This window comes from Haemaphysalis longicornis, unplaced genomic scaffold, assembly GCF_048455015.1.
Source record: "Haemaphysalis longicornis isolate Haplotype H1 unplaced genomic scaffold, Haemaphysalis longicornis Haplotype H1 scaffold_9, whole genome shotgun sequence".
NCBI lineage: Eukaryota > Metazoa > Arthropoda > Arachnida > Ixodida > Ixodidae > Haemaphysalis > Haemaphysalis longicornis.
Genome location: NW_027526460.1, coordinates 19,261,033 through 19,280,323, shown reverse-complemented (window position 1 = coordinate 19,280,323; position 19,291 = coordinate 19,261,033). Strand labels below are relative to the sequence as shown.

General features: G+C 49.0%; 2 protein-coding genes across 2 annotated transcripts in view; both read left to right on the top strand.

Moving 5' to 3' along the window:
• The window catches only part of LOC144152346 (uncharacterized), a 51,121-nt gene extending 46,883 nt beyond the window's left edge, over positions 1-4,238 (top strand). The window contains exons 5-7 of the mRNA XM_077683611.1: positions 1,444-1,542; positions 2,383-2,460; positions 2,828-4,238. Coding sequence (XP_077539737.1) covers positions 1,444-1,542; positions 2,383-2,460; positions 2,828-3,199 — 549 coding nt within the window. The 3' untranslated portion in view covers positions 3,200-4,238. The remainder of the gene's footprint in view (positions 1-1,443; positions 1,543-2,382; positions 2,461-2,827) is intronic.
• Positions 4,239-6,443: 2,205 nt separating this feature from the next.
• On the top strand, positions 6,444-10,259 carry LOC144152207 (cuticle protein 16.8-like). Its single transcript, XM_077683439.1, has 3 exons — positions 6,444-6,524; positions 8,905-8,982; positions 9,411-10,259. The coding sequence occupies exons 1-3, from the start codon at positions 6,516-6,518 to the stop codon at positions 9,783-9,785; spliced, it is 462 nt and encodes a 153-aa protein (XP_077539565.1). The 5' UTR covers positions 6,444-6,515; the 3' UTR covers positions 9,786-10,259.
• The last annotated feature ends 9,032 nt before the right edge of the window (positions 10,260-19,291 follow it).

Below are 19,291 nucleotides of genomic sequence, written 5' to 3'. Positions count from 1 at the left end.
AGGCAACGTGCCTGTGTTAAAAACATTTCACGGACGCAGGACGATCTTCGCCGTAACGTGCTACGAGAGCCTTCGCGGGGTGATGCCCGAGGCGGGAAATTTAAGTGTGGCGCCTCCGGAAACTCTTCGACGATGCCAACGTTGGCGCCTTCCACTGAGTTCGAGGCGCGAAATAAATGGTCGCACGTGAGCAGGCCGCCAACAGCGTTGACAGCTGCCAACTTTCACAGATGCCTGCCGAACAGGAGATGCTGTGACCCAGGCACAAGTCGCCAACAAGCTTCCTACGACTACACTCCGGCCACAAGGCGTCTTATCGCGCGAGTTTATCTGTAATGAGGCCCTGCAAACGGTACACGATCTGCCGTCTAAATGATTCAAGAAAGCGGATGCGCCCATCTCTATCCATCAACCAAATTGCAAGAAGAAAGTGTGCGAAGAAGCACATGTGCCCATTTCAATCAATTGCATTAAAGTCTCTAAAACAAGAAAGACGCTGCGTGCATTGTTCGTTCGGGCTCCTCGCGACCTTTACAGCTGTCCTGGCACGAAACAAAGCACATTGTATCGGCGAGCAGTCACAGCGCGGGACGCAGCGGCAGGAAGAGACGTACACTTCTGCGTCGTCGTCTTTCGTGCGAGGAGAGGAGGTTCAGTGAAAGATGTAACTGGACCCGAAAGATCACTCGTCGTTTTCAGGGTCCGTTTTTCCCAGGCATGCGGCGCGCTTCGGACTTCCTCCCACTCTCCCCCGTCGGCGCTTTCCTCTCTCCTCTCTCGCATTTCTCCGTCGTCGCCTGCGCGTGTAGAAATTCGGCTTTATGCCTTTGCCGTCTTTACGCAGTGGCCGCGGCGGTCGGTCAATTCGAGGCCAACCAGAATCATCCCTCGACCGCGCGGACGGCAAGATTAAAGCGTCCGATAAAGGCCATCCAAGACCTCTTGCAGATGCGCCAACGGAATACATTTTGAAGTAGTAGCCGCATGTCGCAGAGAACGACCATTGGGGGAGGGATGAGAGGGGTGGGAGGGGCGCGGGGGAGAAGATGGCACCACGACGGCGCGTGCGGTGCGACTCTCGAAGAAGCTCCCGTGCAAAGCTGAAGTAAAATAAAAAAGCCTTGAATGAAATGAACTGGTCGTCCTGGGTAGAATGAAAAGACTGGGCCCTTCCGAGGGCAAGGGGGACTTACTGTGCAGGTGAAGAAAAAAAAGAGCAGGCTTCTTTTTTTTTTTTACAGCAAAATTAAGAAAGTCGAAGGAGGAAGCTGGAAAATTAGAGGAGGAGGCAGAAATGGCGCGTTCGTGCGTGCGAAGCCAAGTGGGGAGGCAAGAAGGAACTCATGCAAGGCTTGCGACCATGGCTCAGGCAATGAGCCACGTGACCGCACGCGATTGGATAGTGTGACGACGAGGGGACCCGTCGAGGAACGGGTATAAAAGCCACTGCGACGAACCTGGACACATCACCACTTCACTTTGCTTCTTCTGTGCCTTGTGACTGGGAACAGCAGCCCCCCTTCCTCCGCCAAGATGATCAAGGTAAGGCGACGGGTGGAGTTTCTCGACGGACCGTCTTCCGAGATCGGAGCATAGAATGAAGCAAGAGGTCATATAGCAAGGAAATATTGAGGGCACTTCGATCATCGTAACATCATTGCTTTAATGATCTACTACTCGCTCTTTCGAACTTGAGAGCGCATCAGGAATATAATGACTACTATGAATGTACTAATGAGACGGGCAAAAATTACATCCCAGAAAAGACTTATTCTAAATTTAGACGGCATGGCGATTCAGAAACTAGTATGTCGTCTTTTGCTATGAGAAATTAGATGACGATAGATGAGGCAATAGAGCACTGGCATTGCTGTTCGTACAAATATATTCGGTAAGTGAGGCCGTGCTCGCAGTGATGGAACACCAGAAATTACCAATTATAAAGGCACCTACGGGTACTTTTTAATTCTTCCATGATTATAATTATGAGGGGAATGGGGGAAGTTCGGCTTTTACGGCCCGGAGTGCTACGGAGTTCCTGACCCAGCACTGATGAGTTTATTCATATAGGGCAGAAGTAGTGGTAAGGAACATTTATCGAGACTAAGGTGGAGGTGGGGGAGTCCGGTTGGCCAAAAGAATTTTCTGAGCTACGGAAAAACTAAAAGCGCAAATTTTACAGCAGAACGAGGTTACACGACCAAGGCACGCCTGTAGCCGATTTCGAGAAGGAATATTGCTTCGAGACTCCCTTCTATTTTCAGCGACTGACCGTAGCAATCAAACACAGTGGTTCATGATTGCTCATTCACAACTCGCGCCGCGGTTTGTCTCGTTGGGCTTTTTAAAGGAACAGTCGTAATTCCTGCCAATTTCTCGCAGTTCGTCGCCATCCTTGCCCTGGCTGTTGCCGTCCACGCTGTCCCAGCGAGGTTCAACGCCGAAGGCGACCTCGACACCGTAAGTGCATTGCTTTGAAGTTGCCTGAAATGTCGCAGTAGTCAAGAACTCATGTTCAAAGGCAGTTCTATGATTCGTACACAAGCCCTGTAACGTACATCCTTTGACCACCAATGGTTGCTTGCACTCAAGTGGGAGTAATGAGTGTGTACTTGACACTTTAACATCCGCAATGCATGCGCACCCGTTTGAAGGGGTATACTCGGCAATAAGCACACGTCTATAGCAGTGGACCACCACTTCGACCTTTACACCTAACGTCAAGTCTGAAGTAAATGGCTGATTTCGAGATGTTGCTATGTAAATTGCGAAGTGTAATTAGTTCCTCATTCCGTTCCTTTTTTTTTCTCGTCGTGGATTGTGACAGGCCGCCCAGACCTTCGCCCGCGCCGTGCTGTCTGACGACTCCCTGAGCGCCCCGATCCCGTACTCCTTCAAGCACGAGTCTTCCACCGAGGAGGGCACCCACACCCACGAGGAGACCGGCGACGGCAACGGCCGCGTGACCGGCAGCTACACCCTGACCCTCGCCGACGGCCGCCAGAGGACCGTGCGCTACACCGCCGACGAGACCGGCTTCCACCCAGAGGTCGTCACCAACGAGCAGGGCACCGAGTCCAACAGCCCGGCCGACGCCAGCTTCACCTCCAGCGCACTCCCAGGACCCGACGCCGCCCACGCCGCCGAGCCCGAGCGTCTGCGCCTCCTCGCCTCCGGTGGATACAAGTCCAAGGCCTAAACTGACCCGCTCCCCACGCCCTGCCGGAGAACTGGCTGTGCCACGTGCGTCGAGCTCTGCAGCGCAGACCGAGATACGCGTGACCCGGCAGCTCTCCCATCAACAGCGACGACAGCGAAGCGAATGAAGCGAAGCGGCTTCTCCCCCTATTTATAAACTCCCCTCTGAACAGAATATTCCCAACTCGCGCGGTTGTTCGGCCCATAACGAGCCCACCCGTCTTCCAGAGAGAGTCGAGCCGTTGTGGAAGAAACGTCGTGCCTCGTAGGTAACATGTTTGAAAAGTTCTATTTCGTCCCGGTCGCTTCTTCTGGTGGGCTGGCTTCCCCGGTCCTTCGTTTTGAGTTGACGAGCGATAGCGTCCAAGGAAAATTGCTAGGAAAGGTTCCCAGAAACTGCCATTCTGTGTTTGTAATGTCCTGAAGCCAGAACATGGAATCCTGATTGTCGTATACGTACCGTGTTTTGTCTCTTTCTGCACCCTCTAGTGCAACTTGCCTTCTTTTTTTTCGCCGCTCGGTTCTCTAGTTTCTCTTTTGTTTTTCGTTTTCTCTGAAAACTACTAGCGCGCGTTCTACTCGAGCCCTAGAAACCACCGCAGAGTGACCTTCTCTGATCGCTTCCGCCAGTGCGCTGTGATAAAAGCGGCTCTCCTAACCTTCTTCGGGGCCCTCAGTTCACACAAACCTAACCAGCAAGCGAGCTTTAAATAACATTTGCGGGTCACCTACTGTACAAAGACGTGTCTCGTTCCCAGTCGCTTCTTTTTCTCCTCTAACACCTCTTCTACAACACCGAAGCATTTCACTACTTGACGGTCGTGGTAGGCTGCCGATGTGTGGGATGGTTCGACGGGGGTAGTCGGCACTAGACACTTCAGCACCTAACAGTACGTACGCCTTGCTCGTCATGTGTGTTCCTTCTACGTCACTGTCACGTGTTCCTCTTTTTTCTAGTGTGTGTGTCATTGTCAGTTTTCTGTACTGGTTTCACGAACAACAATAAAACAAAAAGCAAGCCCTGTTTGAAACAGCACGAACTACTACTCTGTGTGCATTCTCTTGGCAACTGCTGCATTCGCGGCAAGCTCTTCAATGCGAACCCGTTCTGTTTTCAGCGCAAGCCGTGAACTCTAGGCTTGAACTGTATTTCAATGGGAGTCATTAACATCCAGAATCGGGGGTTGACCATATTACAATAATGAAGACCCTTTCCGGTTCGGTCCTAAATTTTGGAAAGCATACCTCATCGTGTGCTCGTGTGACAGAATATACAACTGTGAAAGGTCTAGCCAACACCTACATCCATGGCTCTAGTGAATCTTCAATGAGACTTTATTTGTATTCTCAATAGTTCCAATCAAAAGAGCAAATGCTCTAAATACTGATTCTGATTCTGATTATAGGGTTTAACGCGCCGACGCAACGCAGGCGATGAGGCGCGCCGTAGTGGAGAGCTCCGGATTAATTTTGACCACCTGGGGATCTTTAACGCGCGCCGAAATTTCGCACACACGGGCGTTTTTGCTTTTCGCCTCCATCAGAAAAGCTGCCCCCGCGGCCGGGAATCGAACCCGCAACCTCGTGCTCAGCAGCGCAAAGTAAGGCTTAGCCACTGAGCCACCGCGGGGGGTTGCACTAAATACGCTTCGACGCCTCGCAACCATTACAATTGTACGGACTCCAGAAAAGAAATACCCCATCCATTCAATCCCCTTCAAAGGGAAACGGCTAAAAGAAGTTAACTTTGTCCTTCAGTCCTTTGTCTTAGAGAAAAAGAGAAGGTTTGATAGAGGTGCAGATAGAACGAGAAAGGGGAAGCGAGTTGTATAAAACGAAGAAGGGAAACCGGACTCATAAGATGTCTCTAATTTTGCACTAAATAAAACTCCCAACTATACCTGCAATATCCGTTGTCGCCTTCACCATGTCCGTTTCCCCTGGGCATCTAGACAACTTTACGCCTCTTTCTTCCACCTTCTCCCCTTGTCCGCCTCCCTTACAGCTGCTTTCTCGCATTTCTTAACCGCAACCTTTGCATCTGGAAGTTCGACTTTCCGTCGTTGCCGGCTGCACACAGTGTTCGTGGCAGTCGGTCAATGCGAGTCCGACCAGAATCATCCGTTAGCCGCGCGTACAAGAAGATTAACGCGGCCCTTAAAGGTCACGCAGGGACTCCCGCGGATTCGCCGGCGGAATACATTTCGAACTCCATATGTCCACGGGATGCGATTGCAAAGCAGCCAGGGGCAGCCGAGTGGAGGGGAGGTCAGGCACGTAGTGTACGATGGCGCTAATCCGTACGAGGGAATTTGGGCAGCGCAGCACATGGGGTCGCCTACAGACAGAAGTGGACCCAAACAGCGACACAAAGGGCTGTGAATGCCAAATGGGTAAGGAACTGAATTGAAAGTACTTGGCTCCGATGCCACGCGTAGCCGGCTACTTCGCCGGCTACTTCAAGCCTTGAACTGCAGTTGGCAGAAACAGTGGAACCTTGAAAAATACGAAAGAAAACCACGAATAATGCGAAGAAAAAAAAGGAGGAAGATCAGGAACGGGAGCGATTCCAACAACCATCAACAAACATAAAAAAGGTGAGGTAAAAAATGTAAATAGCTCCTGTAAAATACAAAGAAAAATGAGAAAAAGGAAAGAAACAACCCCAAAAGTGATGATCTCAATGGTCTCATATATGCATATACATGTAGGTGAGCATGCTGGTAGACGTGTGTGTTCGCGCAACATGACCACGAAAAATATTACACAAGCAACAGGCTCCAAGTGCCCTATTTTAGGAAGCTGCATGTAAGTTTATGCGCATAACTAGAGCATGTTCTGGGCAGGGAATATTTGGCTATATACATATATAAATGATGTAAGCTCTCAGTGATCGGAACTGGTCGTCCTGGGGAGGTAAAATAAAAACACAAACTGGACCCTCCGGGGGCAAGGATGACAGATAGGCAAGGCAGCAAGGCGGCTTATTTTCACTTTCCTGAACAAATTAGGAATATCAGCACTCAGGTAAAAAATTACAGATATTAAGGGACAAAAAGGGAATGAGAAAAAGGGAGAGAAGGTGCAAGGAAAGTGTAGAAAATGGCAAGAAGGAATCGGCAAGGGGCTCAAGTAAGAGTGGTGGGCAGTCTCTCAGGCTGCTGGTCACGTGGTCGGCCAGGACTGGACCGTGCGGGTGACGAGGTGAACCTTCGAGCCCCCGCTATAAAAGCGGCTGATCAGCACCTCGAGGCACCATTTCACAGTGCTCCTTCTTCGGCTTCTGACTCGGAACGGCTGCCTTTCGCACCACCAAGATGATCAAGGTGAGGATATTGTTTCTCGCTCCGACATCTGCCGATACCAAAACAGTGAACTAGAAGACGAGGAGATAGGGAGATAATGCGCGTATTCGCTAAATGGCAGTGATTACGCTCTAACAAGCACTTTCTTTCTTTCATTAGTGGTTTAGCGGGAGAGTATCTTGGTGTGAGTCATTTCCACAGCTTTACAAACGGGCAAGATGGGGCAGTTCGAACTAAGTCAACTAATATGGGTGGCGGCACGCGATGGGGAAAACGGCTGTAGTGCTCTCGGACATAACACTTCGCGTGCCGCTCTAACTATGGTCACAGCTATAGCATTCATAGTTGATAATATGGTGAAGGCTGTTAAATTAAGCGGACTTATTTGAGTAAACGGGCTTATGTTCTGACTTTAAGGCCTCCTTTTCGGCCATGCCTAAAAGCGACTCCAGGGGAAAGAAATCAAAGTCTTTAGTGGCGGGTTACCCAGCGAAGCTGTTTTGGTTTTATTGGGGGGGGGCGCACATTCACGAAACGAAAAGTCCGAGGACACCTAAGCACCTCTCATGCGTTGTGAATGCAAATGCATGAATGTCCACTTGAATGCCTGAGGCGCCTTGCTTCCGCCTCGCGTTGTCGAAGGGCGTTGAAACCCTGCCGCTTGGGCCTATTTGTTGTGCGATTTAACGCTTTAGAATGACTTCTATCTGTCTCCTACGCGCTGCACCTCTGCTCGTTCCTGCCGTCGTGAAAAGGGAGAGTTAGGATGGTGAATGTCGCTGCTTGCTTGTTCGTTCGATCACATGCGTTTTTCCGCCCCCTTTGTCTGCGGTGCACTGGTGGGGACGGCTACCTTTCACTTTACTGCCGGGTTTAAGCTCGTTCTATGGAGCGCCTCATGCTATGAAGCCTTCTTGCCGCGTCCCCTCTTCCTACCGCGATTTCTGTACACAGACATGTCCCAACCCGGGTCCTCCCTTGGATGCGCATATATAGAGAGCCTAAAGGTGAACAGCTTCGCTGGCAGCTTGACAGCGCTAAGAAGCTCATTGCTTTAGATAGTAAGCAATTTGCATTTCGAAAGTTTCCACTCACACTAAAGATGGATGAAGTGACCGAAACAAGCACTCTATAAGCAACAGCTCTGAGATGCTAGGACGTCCGGATCCTGCCGAAGTAGCAACAATGGTGTTGTTTACAGACAACTAAAGCGAAATGTTGGGGAGTTGGTAGCTAACTAAAGAATTCATCGTGCTAGCGAAAATGCCAGTCACGTGGTAGTGAACATCCCCGCATAAGCGATGCCGAATTGATTGATCACAAACTCCCGCTCAAACCGCGCCGTCGCGCCGGGGAAGCGTTACACATGATTGTAACCACGCCGAAGTTTTGCGTTTTCCGCGCCGCAGTGTTTTGATCCCCGACAGGCATCGCGCCTAAGGTTGACGTCCATATCCTATCACCGTCAGTGGTCTCCTGCCGCGTTCGAGGGAAGTTAGCCTATTTCTTCTTTATGACTAGGATTCACTAGGCAATGGGCAAAAGCGAGCTTATAAAGACCAAGCTGAAGCCGATCTTTTTAAAGTTAGCTTCACATTTACACAAATGCATTGCTGGGTAGACATTTTTTCAAGGGTGATAACCGCCATCTTAAATAAATATATGAAGCGCCACATGCGAACAGGTGGCCAAATGGAGAGCGTGTGCATAGAGCGCAATAGGAGAACACGTGAAGACAGCCACAGCACATGTAGAGAACACCAGCCCGGGAGCTGAGAAAGCAGGTGGCTTTCCTCGTCCTACGAACGCAAAAAACGGGGATGTCAGCCTGTAACAGCTGCGCTTTAGTGCAGCCGTCTTACTTTAGTTCTTCCGAATACCATGCTCGAATGAGTCGTGGATACACTATGGAGTTTAAACTACAAGTAAAAACTTTGTGTTTACTGTACGGTTAGAAAGGCAGTTATATATAAATAGGCTTTTAAATAGATTTGTGTATTGAAATTGTAATGAACTTGGTTTATTCCTTTACGTTGGTTACTATAAAAGCCCCTGTTTAGCCGGTCTCCCTCTGCTGAAATTTTCGTTCTATGGCTCAGAACAGCGCGACATCAGGCCTTCTTTTTTAAATAAGAATCGTGACCGGTCGCTACGTGACGTTGGTATTATTTTGTGGCGGAAGTTCGATTGATAAAAAATTTCCGATGGAACTGAATAATATCAGCGTGTACCACTGATTCATGCTTAAAAAAACAAAAAAAAAAGTGTGGGTACCCAGACACCCGCTTTCACAGGTTTTGCGGCCGAATGTAGACATAAAAACGCGCATGCGATTTGGCTGCTCGGCGCATTCAGTGTTTGATTTTGTTATTCGTCTAGTGGAACTAATTATTCCTTGCAGTTCGTCGTCCTTCTTGCTCTGGCTGTGGCCGTCCATGCTGTCCCAGTGAGGTTCAACCCTCAGGGCGACCTCGACACCGTGAGTACATTTCCTCGATCGCGTAAAACGATGCTTGAAATGTTCAGGTTCAGATCTTAGAAGGCAATGCTGTTAAAAATAAGCATCGTATTTCCGGAGTTAGCCGCTCATGCAGTAAAGTGCTTTAACCAAAACGTACCGTTGGGGTTCGATCCATATGATCCTTGAAAGTGCAGATATTTCTCGTTAGTAAAGTGCTTTAACCAAAACGTACCGTTGGGGTTCGATCCATATGATCCTTGAAAGTGCAGATATTTCTCGTTAAGCTCCGTTTATACCGCAGGACATTAAAGATCTTGAAAAATATCAATGAGCCACTAAGGCCAAACGCAGTGTTCCGTGCAATGCTTCGCTGATATAAAACTTTCCCCGGAGGGCCCAAATAATCGTTCTCTTCTCCTGTTTTGTTGCCCCCCGACACGTGACAGGCCGCCCAGACCCTTGTCCGTGCCGTCGCGGCTTCGGCTGACCCCCTGAGCGCCCCGATCCCGTACTCCTTCAAGCACGAGTCTTCCACCGATGAGGGCACCCACACCCACGAGGAGAGCGGCGACGGCAACGGCCGCGTGTCCGGCAGCTACACCATGAGCCTCGCCGACGGCCGCCAGAGGACCGTGCGCTACACCGCCGACGAGACCGGCTTCCACGCCGAGGTCGTCACCAACGAGCAGGGCACCGAGTCCAACAGCCCCGCCGACACCACTTTCACCTCCAGCGCCCTGCCGGGACCCGACGCCGCCCACGCCGCCGAGCCCGAGCGTCTCCGCGCCCTCGGCGCCGGAGGCTTCAAGTCCAAGGCCTAAGCGGGCCTACGAGACGTCGCCAGCCCCTGCCGGATAACTGGTTGCGGCACGTGTACCGAGATTATGTGCGCGCCCGCCGTTCGATACCAACAGTGACCACACAGTAGCCGCTGAACTGAAGCGGTCCTTCCCTTATTCATGAACTCATCGTCTCAGCAAAACGTAGCCTCCCGTATGGTTCCCCCCATAGCGGATAGTCCCACCCACCTTCGAGAGACTTGTCTCTATCGTTCGAGCAAGTCGGAGTGCAACAAATGTGCTTTCGTCAGCTTGCGTGTTTGAAAAATCTCAGCACGTTCCATTCGTTTCCTGTGGCGGGCTGGCTGCCTCGCTTCACTTTGCAGAAGTTCCTGAGACTGGCTGCGTGTATGGCCCGTCGCAACAAAAGTTCTCCAATGACTACGCACCAGTAAAACTGCCATTTTATGTTTGTAACGTTATGATGCTTGAACATTGAAACCTGATTGCCGTATACGTACCGTGTCTTGTCTCCCTCCACGCCTTGGTGCAGTACTTTCCTAATCCGCCTTGCCCTTCGTTGTTTCTTTTGCCTTTTGTTTAAATTTAGCAACAGTCAGTGCGCTTAAGACAAAAAAAAAAAAAAACTGCCACTGACGAACCCAATACGACAGCTTCGGGGTGCGGCTCTGATACAGCGGATCTCTTAGGCTTTTCCTGAGTACTCCTCCAACACAAACTTCACAATCAAGGAAGCTTTATGTAACTTTTTCGGGTCACCTCATGTACAAAGGCATGCGCTTTTATTCTCTACTTCTTTCTGCCATAACCCGTTCGCATAACAAAGCATGCCACAGTCCGGCGCCTGTTTTGCGTACAATTCGAGGGATTCGACACCAGCACCTAACATTCACTACGCTTTGCTCGTTACGCATGTCCGTTGGTCGCTTGACTCTTCTGTGCTCGTGTCTTTTTAGCTGTTTGTGCTCGTCCCAGGCGCTACCGTGTTTCTGGTTTGTGTTTCGCGTTGTACTCGTTTCGCTAACACAAAAATAAAGCTTAACGCATGCCCTGTTTGAAGCAGCAATAACACACGGATTTCGTCTATTTTAACGGCTGTTACAATTCAGGCACTGAAAAAAGAAACTCACACCATTACTACCTCGCAATCACAAAAAGAAAACAATTCTGGGGCATCGATCACAGCTGTTCCACCTGTGGTATTTTGTGCATGATTACTGTAAGGCCTTCAAGTGCGATAGAAAGTGCCGCACCCCGGCTTTTCTCGAAGGGAAAGCGAGAACATAACCTAGTTATAGTTATTAGTGAGCAATTCCTCGCCGTATCCGTCTTCTGTGGCTGTTCCGCCTGTGTCTTCAACGGGAGCCCGCAAGTTTTTCAAACATCGTGGGCTCACGCCACGTGGGGACAGGTAAGCGAAACTTGGTCATCTGTGCCGAATATTGTTGCCCTTGGCAGTGGAGGCGAGCTATGTGACTTGGCTGCCCTAAATTTTACGGCGACGTCCATCAATACGAGAAGTTGCGCGAAGAGTGCCAACAGTTTGCAACGGTTCTGTAGGATTGAAGAAACAACGGCTAAGAGAAAAATTGCAACGGTACACTGGGCCAGCACAGCAGCCTGCAGAAGAGTTCCTGGTGGCGGACGGGGCCGTCTAATACTTGTTCAACACGGAAACGTTCAGTTGACAGCGCGGTCGACAGCCTTTAAAACTCACCAGGCAGTTCCAGTCAATGGTTCAATGGATAGATGACTCGGCGGCCTTTCTGCGTACCGTGTAGAGAAGGCGATTGGTGGCAGTACATTCGATACACAATGCGTTCGAAGGCCTTCCAAAAGCCCACGTAGCAGTCCAGATATCCCACCTTCCTCCTACATGCACGGCAAAGTAATGGCATATGCAGCGGTATCGAGAAGGTTCAAACAGGTTTCTCAAGGCAGCAACTCAGCTGTCGCCGTATTTGAATGGCAACAACGAATACCTGCAATTCTATCCAAATGTTTAAAAACCATATGCCTCACCTCCTCCTACGTGGCTTTAAGGATTCCTTAAAGATGCTGCGGACAAGGTAAGTAAACATTGGCAAGACTGAGGCTACGTGCTCAAGGACGTCTAAGATTAATATTGCTTTTTTGGTACAAGCAACGGAAGCTAAGAATGGCGTTGCCAACTTTTCAGTCCCTCTTCTTTGCGCTTATTAAGCGTCCCCTCTATCAGCGAGAACATGTTTATACGCAACAACCGCATTAATGTGCCATCAAACACAGAATCTGCCATTGGAATGCGAGAACATTAAATGGCTGATTGGGCGGAGAAGCTGAACTCCGGCGTCACTAGCAGCAAAAAGGAACACGAAATAACCGATGGTGAAAAGATATTAAAAGGAAAGTTGCTGAATTGAAAAGAAAATTAGCACAAATTTGGGGATCGGTGAGTTTCGCACCCCCGGCCTGCGGGAGCGAGCCAAACACAAAACCCCCACCTGCACTGCGCTCCAAGGTTCCACCTCAGTAAATGTGGGCCTAGAGAAAGCGTTGTGCCCTTCAACTTAGAAAGCGTTAACAACTGTCGGTTGGTTCCTCTGACGCTGACACTTTTCAGTGATTACTCGCTGTCGTGTTTGTTTTAAGTTTTGCGCAGTGAAGATCTAGGTTAGGTTCTGACCAAAAATGTTGGTGTCGACATGGAGTACTAGCGTATATAGTCGACTCTCGACAGATAGAAGTCAGTTCATTTGAATTTTCGGTTGATTAGAAGTGATGTGCTTGTCCCGGCAATGTACGTGCAACCCAAAGGAAGAAACTGCTCGATACTTCGAAGCTAAAACCCATTACATCGGTTAACTGGAAGTTATTTCGAATAAAAAGCATCGAGGCGACCGTCGTTTCCAGAAAAAAATTAACGATTTTCAAGCGCGAAATCAGTACCATGTTCTGTACTGATGCCGGCGTCATCGCAGCTGAGGCAGCATACGGTTGATTAAGCGGCAGACCAGTTGATAGTCGCACTTACGTACGCATCGCTCTCTTTTGAGGTCCTCAACCGTCTTTGCAGCGCAGAGCACCGTGTAAGCAGTTTTTTGTGTGGGCGCTTCAGGCTTCGCGATAAGTACAAACTATCATGGCAACCCGTGTTGTCCGCCCGACTTGGCGACGAAAGTCGACATCTTAAACAAAATCAAGAAGGGATACGTGTTGCGGACTCACAACAATGATGTTCTTTTGCGTTTTGTTTCATTGGAAGATCGTTTAATTTGAAGTGATCTGCGGTCCCCGTGGAGTTCGTATTAACGGGAATTGACTGTAGTAGGATACGTTTATTAGAGCAAAAGTAAAAAGGAAAGGAATGGCGGGGAAGCGTCTCAAGGTCAGGATGCCTCTTGACCGGGCCGACTCAATGGCCCGAGAAACCAAAGCCCTCTGGCGGGCCGGTCCGGATTGGTCAGCTCAGTCTCCCACTGGTCCGGGGTGGGGAAGGGGGGACAGGAGCATAAGAGGTGGAAAGCGGTGAGTGGGGTGTCGTCGCAGTGTTGGCATTGACAGGGGTAGACAGTGGGTGCGATCTGGTGGGAAATGACGTGATTGTGTAGGTGTCGTTCTGGAGGCGACAAGAGATTGTGGCTTGCTGGTTGGTTAGGCTATAGTGTACGCAAGGGGTAGACGCGGTGGGTAAGGGTGTAGTGAGACAGAAGGGCGTATTATCAGGGAAATTTGGAGGTCGGGGGCGTTCGTGCGGGGTGGTGAGCTCACTTGACAGGGTCTGTAGAAAGTCCCGTCAACGAAATCGGATCTAGCGGCAAAGCCAACTCTTTTGTGAATCCTCTGTAGCTCAGGTATCTTGAAAAAAAAAAAATGGTACTGAAGCTGCCGCTCGGACGTCTCTATCATTATGACGGGTATCATTTACTTGTCATAATCCGGTATTCAGAGTAAAGTTGTAAACATTTCAAAATTCCCGGCAGCCATCAACACATGGTCGTCTACAAAACAAGTATGGTTACAGAAAACGGCTGCAACACTTTTAGATGCGAAGCATCTCATGGTCGGGGCTATGTCCCTCCCTTGTCGTTGTCGTTGTTGCGCCGTCCCCCCCCCCCCCCCCCCCCCCCCCCCACTGCGCATGCTCGGCTTGCTGAACGCCCGGTCCCATCTATGGCTCCTGGAGCGACAGTGTTGCCGGTGTCTTCCTGGGCCGGCACGAGACGAGCACGCTTCACGCGCCTTCGACGTTTCATCGTCGTCGGTAGCGGCATGCGTCAGCGAGTCTCGGTGTGCCGTGATTACAAGCAGCCCACAACCATCCGGGGAACGTGCATCGACCTCATCATCAGCAACTTTAGGGTTCATCCACTACAGCAGCCCTTGACTTTACATTTCACAGACCATAAGGGGGTCATAATCAAAGCGGAACGCCAACCGCAGCTCGATGTCACCTACGTTGAACATGATGATGATAATGCCTAAATAAAGACAAACTCATACCACGTACAACGTCTCTCTCTCTCTCTCTCTCACTTTAATGCCTCTCCACTCTAACACCCCCCCCCCCACCCCCCTCCAATAAAATTACACCATCTTCCCGTAGGGGAACCCTGAGTAGTATGCGAAACAGCCATTGGGTCAAGGCAATTTCCCATCTCGTAGTTCCGCTAAGTGAAAAGTGTGGTAGTTACCATGGAAACCAAGCGGTAAATATAATGGTAGCTACGTACCTCAACCTCGCGGAAACGACGAACTGTAAACTCTGTAATCGACCCCATGGCTGCTTCGCATACTACTGAGGGTTCCCCTACGGGAAGATGGTGTAATTTTTTGGTTTATTTCTCCGTCGAAACTATCCGACAGTAAGCCTGTCAGATGACTCTAACATTAAGCCGAATTTTATCTACGCTTTATAATTACGTAATTCACAGTGAAGCTGCAAATGTAGAGCAATTTTCATCATCAACATAAACAGCAACAGCCTACTCAGGCCCATTGCAGGGCGAAGACATCTCCCATTGACCCCAAACAGCACCTGCCCTGCGCTGCTCCAGTCCAGTGTTGGCCACCGAATTTCTTTATTTCATCCCTCCATCGTGTTTCCGGCCTTCCCCTTCTTCTAGACTCACCTCGTGGTATCCACTCTGTTACCCTGATTGTCCATCGGTTGTCGGGTCGTCTCACTACATGGCCAGCCCAAGTCCATTTCTTTTTCTTTGTTTTGAAGTATGATATCGTTCACTCTAGTTTGTTCTCGGATCCAGGTAGCTCGTTTCCTGCTCCTGAGTGTTACTCCTATCAATATTCGTTCCATGGCCCGTTGAACCGATTTTTGAGCCGAGGCGCCGAACCGAGGCGCCAATTCTCAGCTCCGTATGTCATCACCGGCAGTATGCACTGGTTGTAGATTTTGCTTTTGAGTGACAGAGGTAGCTTACGTTTCATAATTTGGGACTCCTAGCCGTGCTCCCCAGCGGATACCTATTCTGCGCCTGATTTCTCTCTCGTGGTCCGGGTCAGCACTAACCATCTGTACGAGGTAGTTATATTCTGTTACTTGTTCTAGCGTTTCGTTTCCTAAGCTGAATAAGGCGTTCTTTGCATGCTTATTCTTCATTACTTTAGATTTTTCCATATTTATTTTTAGCCCCACGGCCGTGCTTTGTGATTGTAGTTTTCAAGCATTGCTCGCATGTGTTCTGCATTCTCACTCAGCAATACTACGTCGTCCGCAAACCTTAAATGACTCAAGTATTCCACTTTTATCCTTAATTATGTGTTTTCCCAGTCAAGCTTTCTGAATACCCCCTCCAGACAAGCTGTGAACAGCTTTGGCGAGATGGTGTCCCCCGGTCTTTCCGCCTGCTGTCAATACATGAGCACCTGTGGGAGGGAAACGGACATCCCCACGCTTGTTCTCTAAAATCAAACTCTATTTTGTCAAAGTTTTCATTCGGCTCATTAAATAGAAAACATGCTCAATCGCAAATTACAAAACGTTTTTCTTTCGTGCACTTCTTGGACAGCAGCCAGCTCCGCTGTCCATGCTTCTCCACTGAGTGGAAGGGAACTGACTTTTTTCTGTTGGTACCGCGTTAAGCGTTAAGCCGTTATCCCAAAGAGTGCTCATACACAATGCCATAAGAACACGCCTTGAGCATGGAGAACTTCTTCAGGAGTATAGTACATGGCGTCACATTTTTTTTAATGGAAATGTACGTCGGAAGCGCCATGATGTCTTTGCTCATAGGCCGACCATGTGGGACAATGGCCCCGAGAAAGTGCAGTCGTAGATTCACGGCATTGTTGTGTTTTGTTCAGACAGAAGTAGTCTGGAGTGCAGAGGCAGAATGCAGATGCACTCTGCCTGACAGCGGCCTACTGCCCCTACTGTCGGCGTTGGACAGCACTGATGATGAGAGAAGAGAAAACATACAAATAAAAAAATAGAAATGCCAACAGGAACAGCGTTATACAATGACTATGCAAAACTGCCATCAGCATTGGTGATGGGAAAAACGAAAGAAGAAAAAGAACAAACAAAGATGCCAGCAGAAGCAACATTATACAATGACTAGAAGAAGCCAACATAAAAAACATCATGTGTAATACAGGATCAGGAAACTAAGCACATAGCACATACATTAGTTCCCGTAAACAACAGTGCACCCTTCAAGACAATTTAAGTGGAAAAATGCCGCTTTATAGTTCGTTCAAATCTGAACAGCGAGTTACATTCAAGAATTATGTCCAATATGACTCGGTTTCCATTAAGAAAACCGGGTATTATATGTTCTACTTTTTGTGCACCATAGTTTATTCTAATAAATACGGTCTTAAGAACCTCTGGTCGCAGAGTGTAACGGGTGTTAAATGGGGTGTAGGGATGAAGAAGCAGTTTGTCTCTGTTCATTTCGCCGCGGATATGAACAGCAAGCTTCAGCTCAAACAACTGAGTTACTTTAGGCAAGTTGTGTTTTAAACAAAACGTATTCGAGTGGTGTGAGATGAGCCCATTCTCTATGCATCGAGAAGCCTTTTTTTTAATTAACAGCCTGTCCCAATTTGTTACGGTAGGGGTACCCCAAACTGAAAGGCAATAATGAAGGCGCGACTGCAAGAACATACTATAACTTACGCACCAATCAGGTAGGAATCAAACGCTTGATTTTAAATAACATTCCCTTAGACCGGGACATACTTGCGTGAACTTCATTTACATGATATGGACAATTTAAATTTTCATTGAAGAGAACACCCAGAAAATTTGCACGCCGAAACACGTTCGATAGCGGAATTACAGAATTCAAAGGATATACTGTAATCGTGAGGTTTATTTTTGGCCTAAAAACAACAAATTTGGTCTTAATAACAATCAGCTGAGCATGATTGCAGATTAGCCAACTGGACAATTGGCCAAGCCAAGTATTAACTAACGACTCAACTTCACTTTACACATCTTCCAGAAAAAAAAGGCACTCGTATCGTCAGTATACAACGAAATATTTGGACTCAATGTATATATACAATGTTATTTATTTAAAGCACAAAGAATAATGGACCAAAAATAGGTCCTTGAGGGACCCCATATAAAATTTGTCTCGTGGACGATCGACACCCATTAAAACAAGTGAACTGTAAGCGATCAGACAATTAGCTGGTGATCAAATTTAATGCAGCACCTCGGATTCCCCATCAGAGAAGCTTATGGTACAATACATCGTGACGAATCGAATCTAAGGCCCTCCTAAAATCCAGGAACAACCTAACGGTGAACGAATTTTGTTCGAAAGTGTTTGAAATTTTTTCTTTTATATGTAGAAGTTCCATTTCGGCTGATCTTTTTTCCCGAAAGCCATAGTGCTCGTCTGCGATAGCTTGAGTGGAATCAAGAAACTTAGATAGCCTAGTTTTTATTAAATGTTCCTGTTGATCTGCTGCAGAACGTCTAAAAACGATAGTCTCAGTTTGAGTAACCCAAGAAGTTCTTGGGTTACTCAAACACGCAAATATTGATCCATCCGTCCGTCCGTCCGTCCTTCCGTCCGTCCGTCCGTCTGTCCGTCCGTCCGTCTGTCTGTCTGTCTGTCTGTCTGTCTGTCTGTCTGTCTGTCTGTCTGTCTGTCTGTCTGACTGACTGACTGACTGTCTGACTGTCCGTCCACCCGTCCGTCCCTATATTCAGCCTTCCGACCAAAAGTTCGAACAGTTCGTCAGAAAGAAGTATACATAGGAAGAACCGTTCGAAACTTCTAAAACTGCTGGCATTGGTCATAGATGCCCCAATATTTAGCCTAAAGAAAACCGAAGGCACATTTGAGGCACAATGTAAGTATTCAGCCGATAGTTCCCTTATTCCTTCAGTTAGATGTACACGTCGGGCTAATTTTTACGATAGCGAGCGGGGAAAAAGGGACCCCGACATGCCCCCGCGGGAGGGGCACGAGTAAAGCAGAGCATTAGCGGCGTTACGCGCGTGGCGGTGGCGATGGGTGTTGTAATGGTGGTGGTAGGGTTGTTGTTGTTGTTGGTATGATTGGGGAGAGAGAGAACGAGACGAGTATTAGGTAACGTCAAGTGCTGGTGCCGCGACGCTGAAGTTGGATTGCGTCGCGGTACTAGTTGAAGGTCTTGCTTCCATCGCTTAGCAACTGCGACAACCGCGACAAGAAGAGAGCGAAGCAGAACTGGAGTGCGGCTGACGCGCCGACACCCGGGTTTATATTCCCAACGAACGCCGTAGAGGGAGAGGAGGCGGAGAGAGCGCGCTATCACGCCACCGTCACGCCACGACGCGCCCGCACCTGCTGTTGCTACGGTGCTTGCAACGCCGGAGCGCGCGCTGCACTGTTGTTGCAAGCGTGTTGAGGGCGAGGAGGAGTGGGGGAGAGGGCGCAGCTGCCATGGTGCGGACGCCGAGTTACGGACGCATAACATCGTGAGTTAAAAGAAATGCTCTGCATTTAAAAAAATAGCGACGAAAGATAGCTTAAAAAAGGCTTCAGCCCGTGCGAGATGAAAGCAAGCACAAAAAGAACACAACTCCCGCTCTTGCTGTTCTACGCAGAACAGGAAACAAAATATTAAAAAATGCATGCGGTCCCATCAGGCGCCGCTCGAGCAGTGAGAAGGCGGGAAAATTGAACTGTGTTGAACAAACCTCCATTCAATTAACACCAAGATTAGAGGGAAGATGGCAGGAGGAAAGCGCGAGTGGTGTGAGCTCAGAGAGGGAAAGGAGTTACGTAGGAGGGGCGGCAAGCCGGATATCGTCTTTTGACTACATTAGCAGTGAAGCATGCAGATACGCGGCTAATTTTTTTGTTGAACTTGGTGGCCGCGCCCGTGGCCACTTGAGCCGCCCCTTGACAGCACCTCCTGAAGTTCGTTTCGCTCGCTGGGCATCGCCAGGAGTCCGCTCTTCTCCCCTGTTTGTACTTTCACGTCTCATAGTAGCTAGTAAATCACGTTCGGCAGTGGCATACCCTCCTTTCGCGCTGCTGCTTTCATTTCTGGGCATGCAATGCCCGGCTCGCACTCGCTGC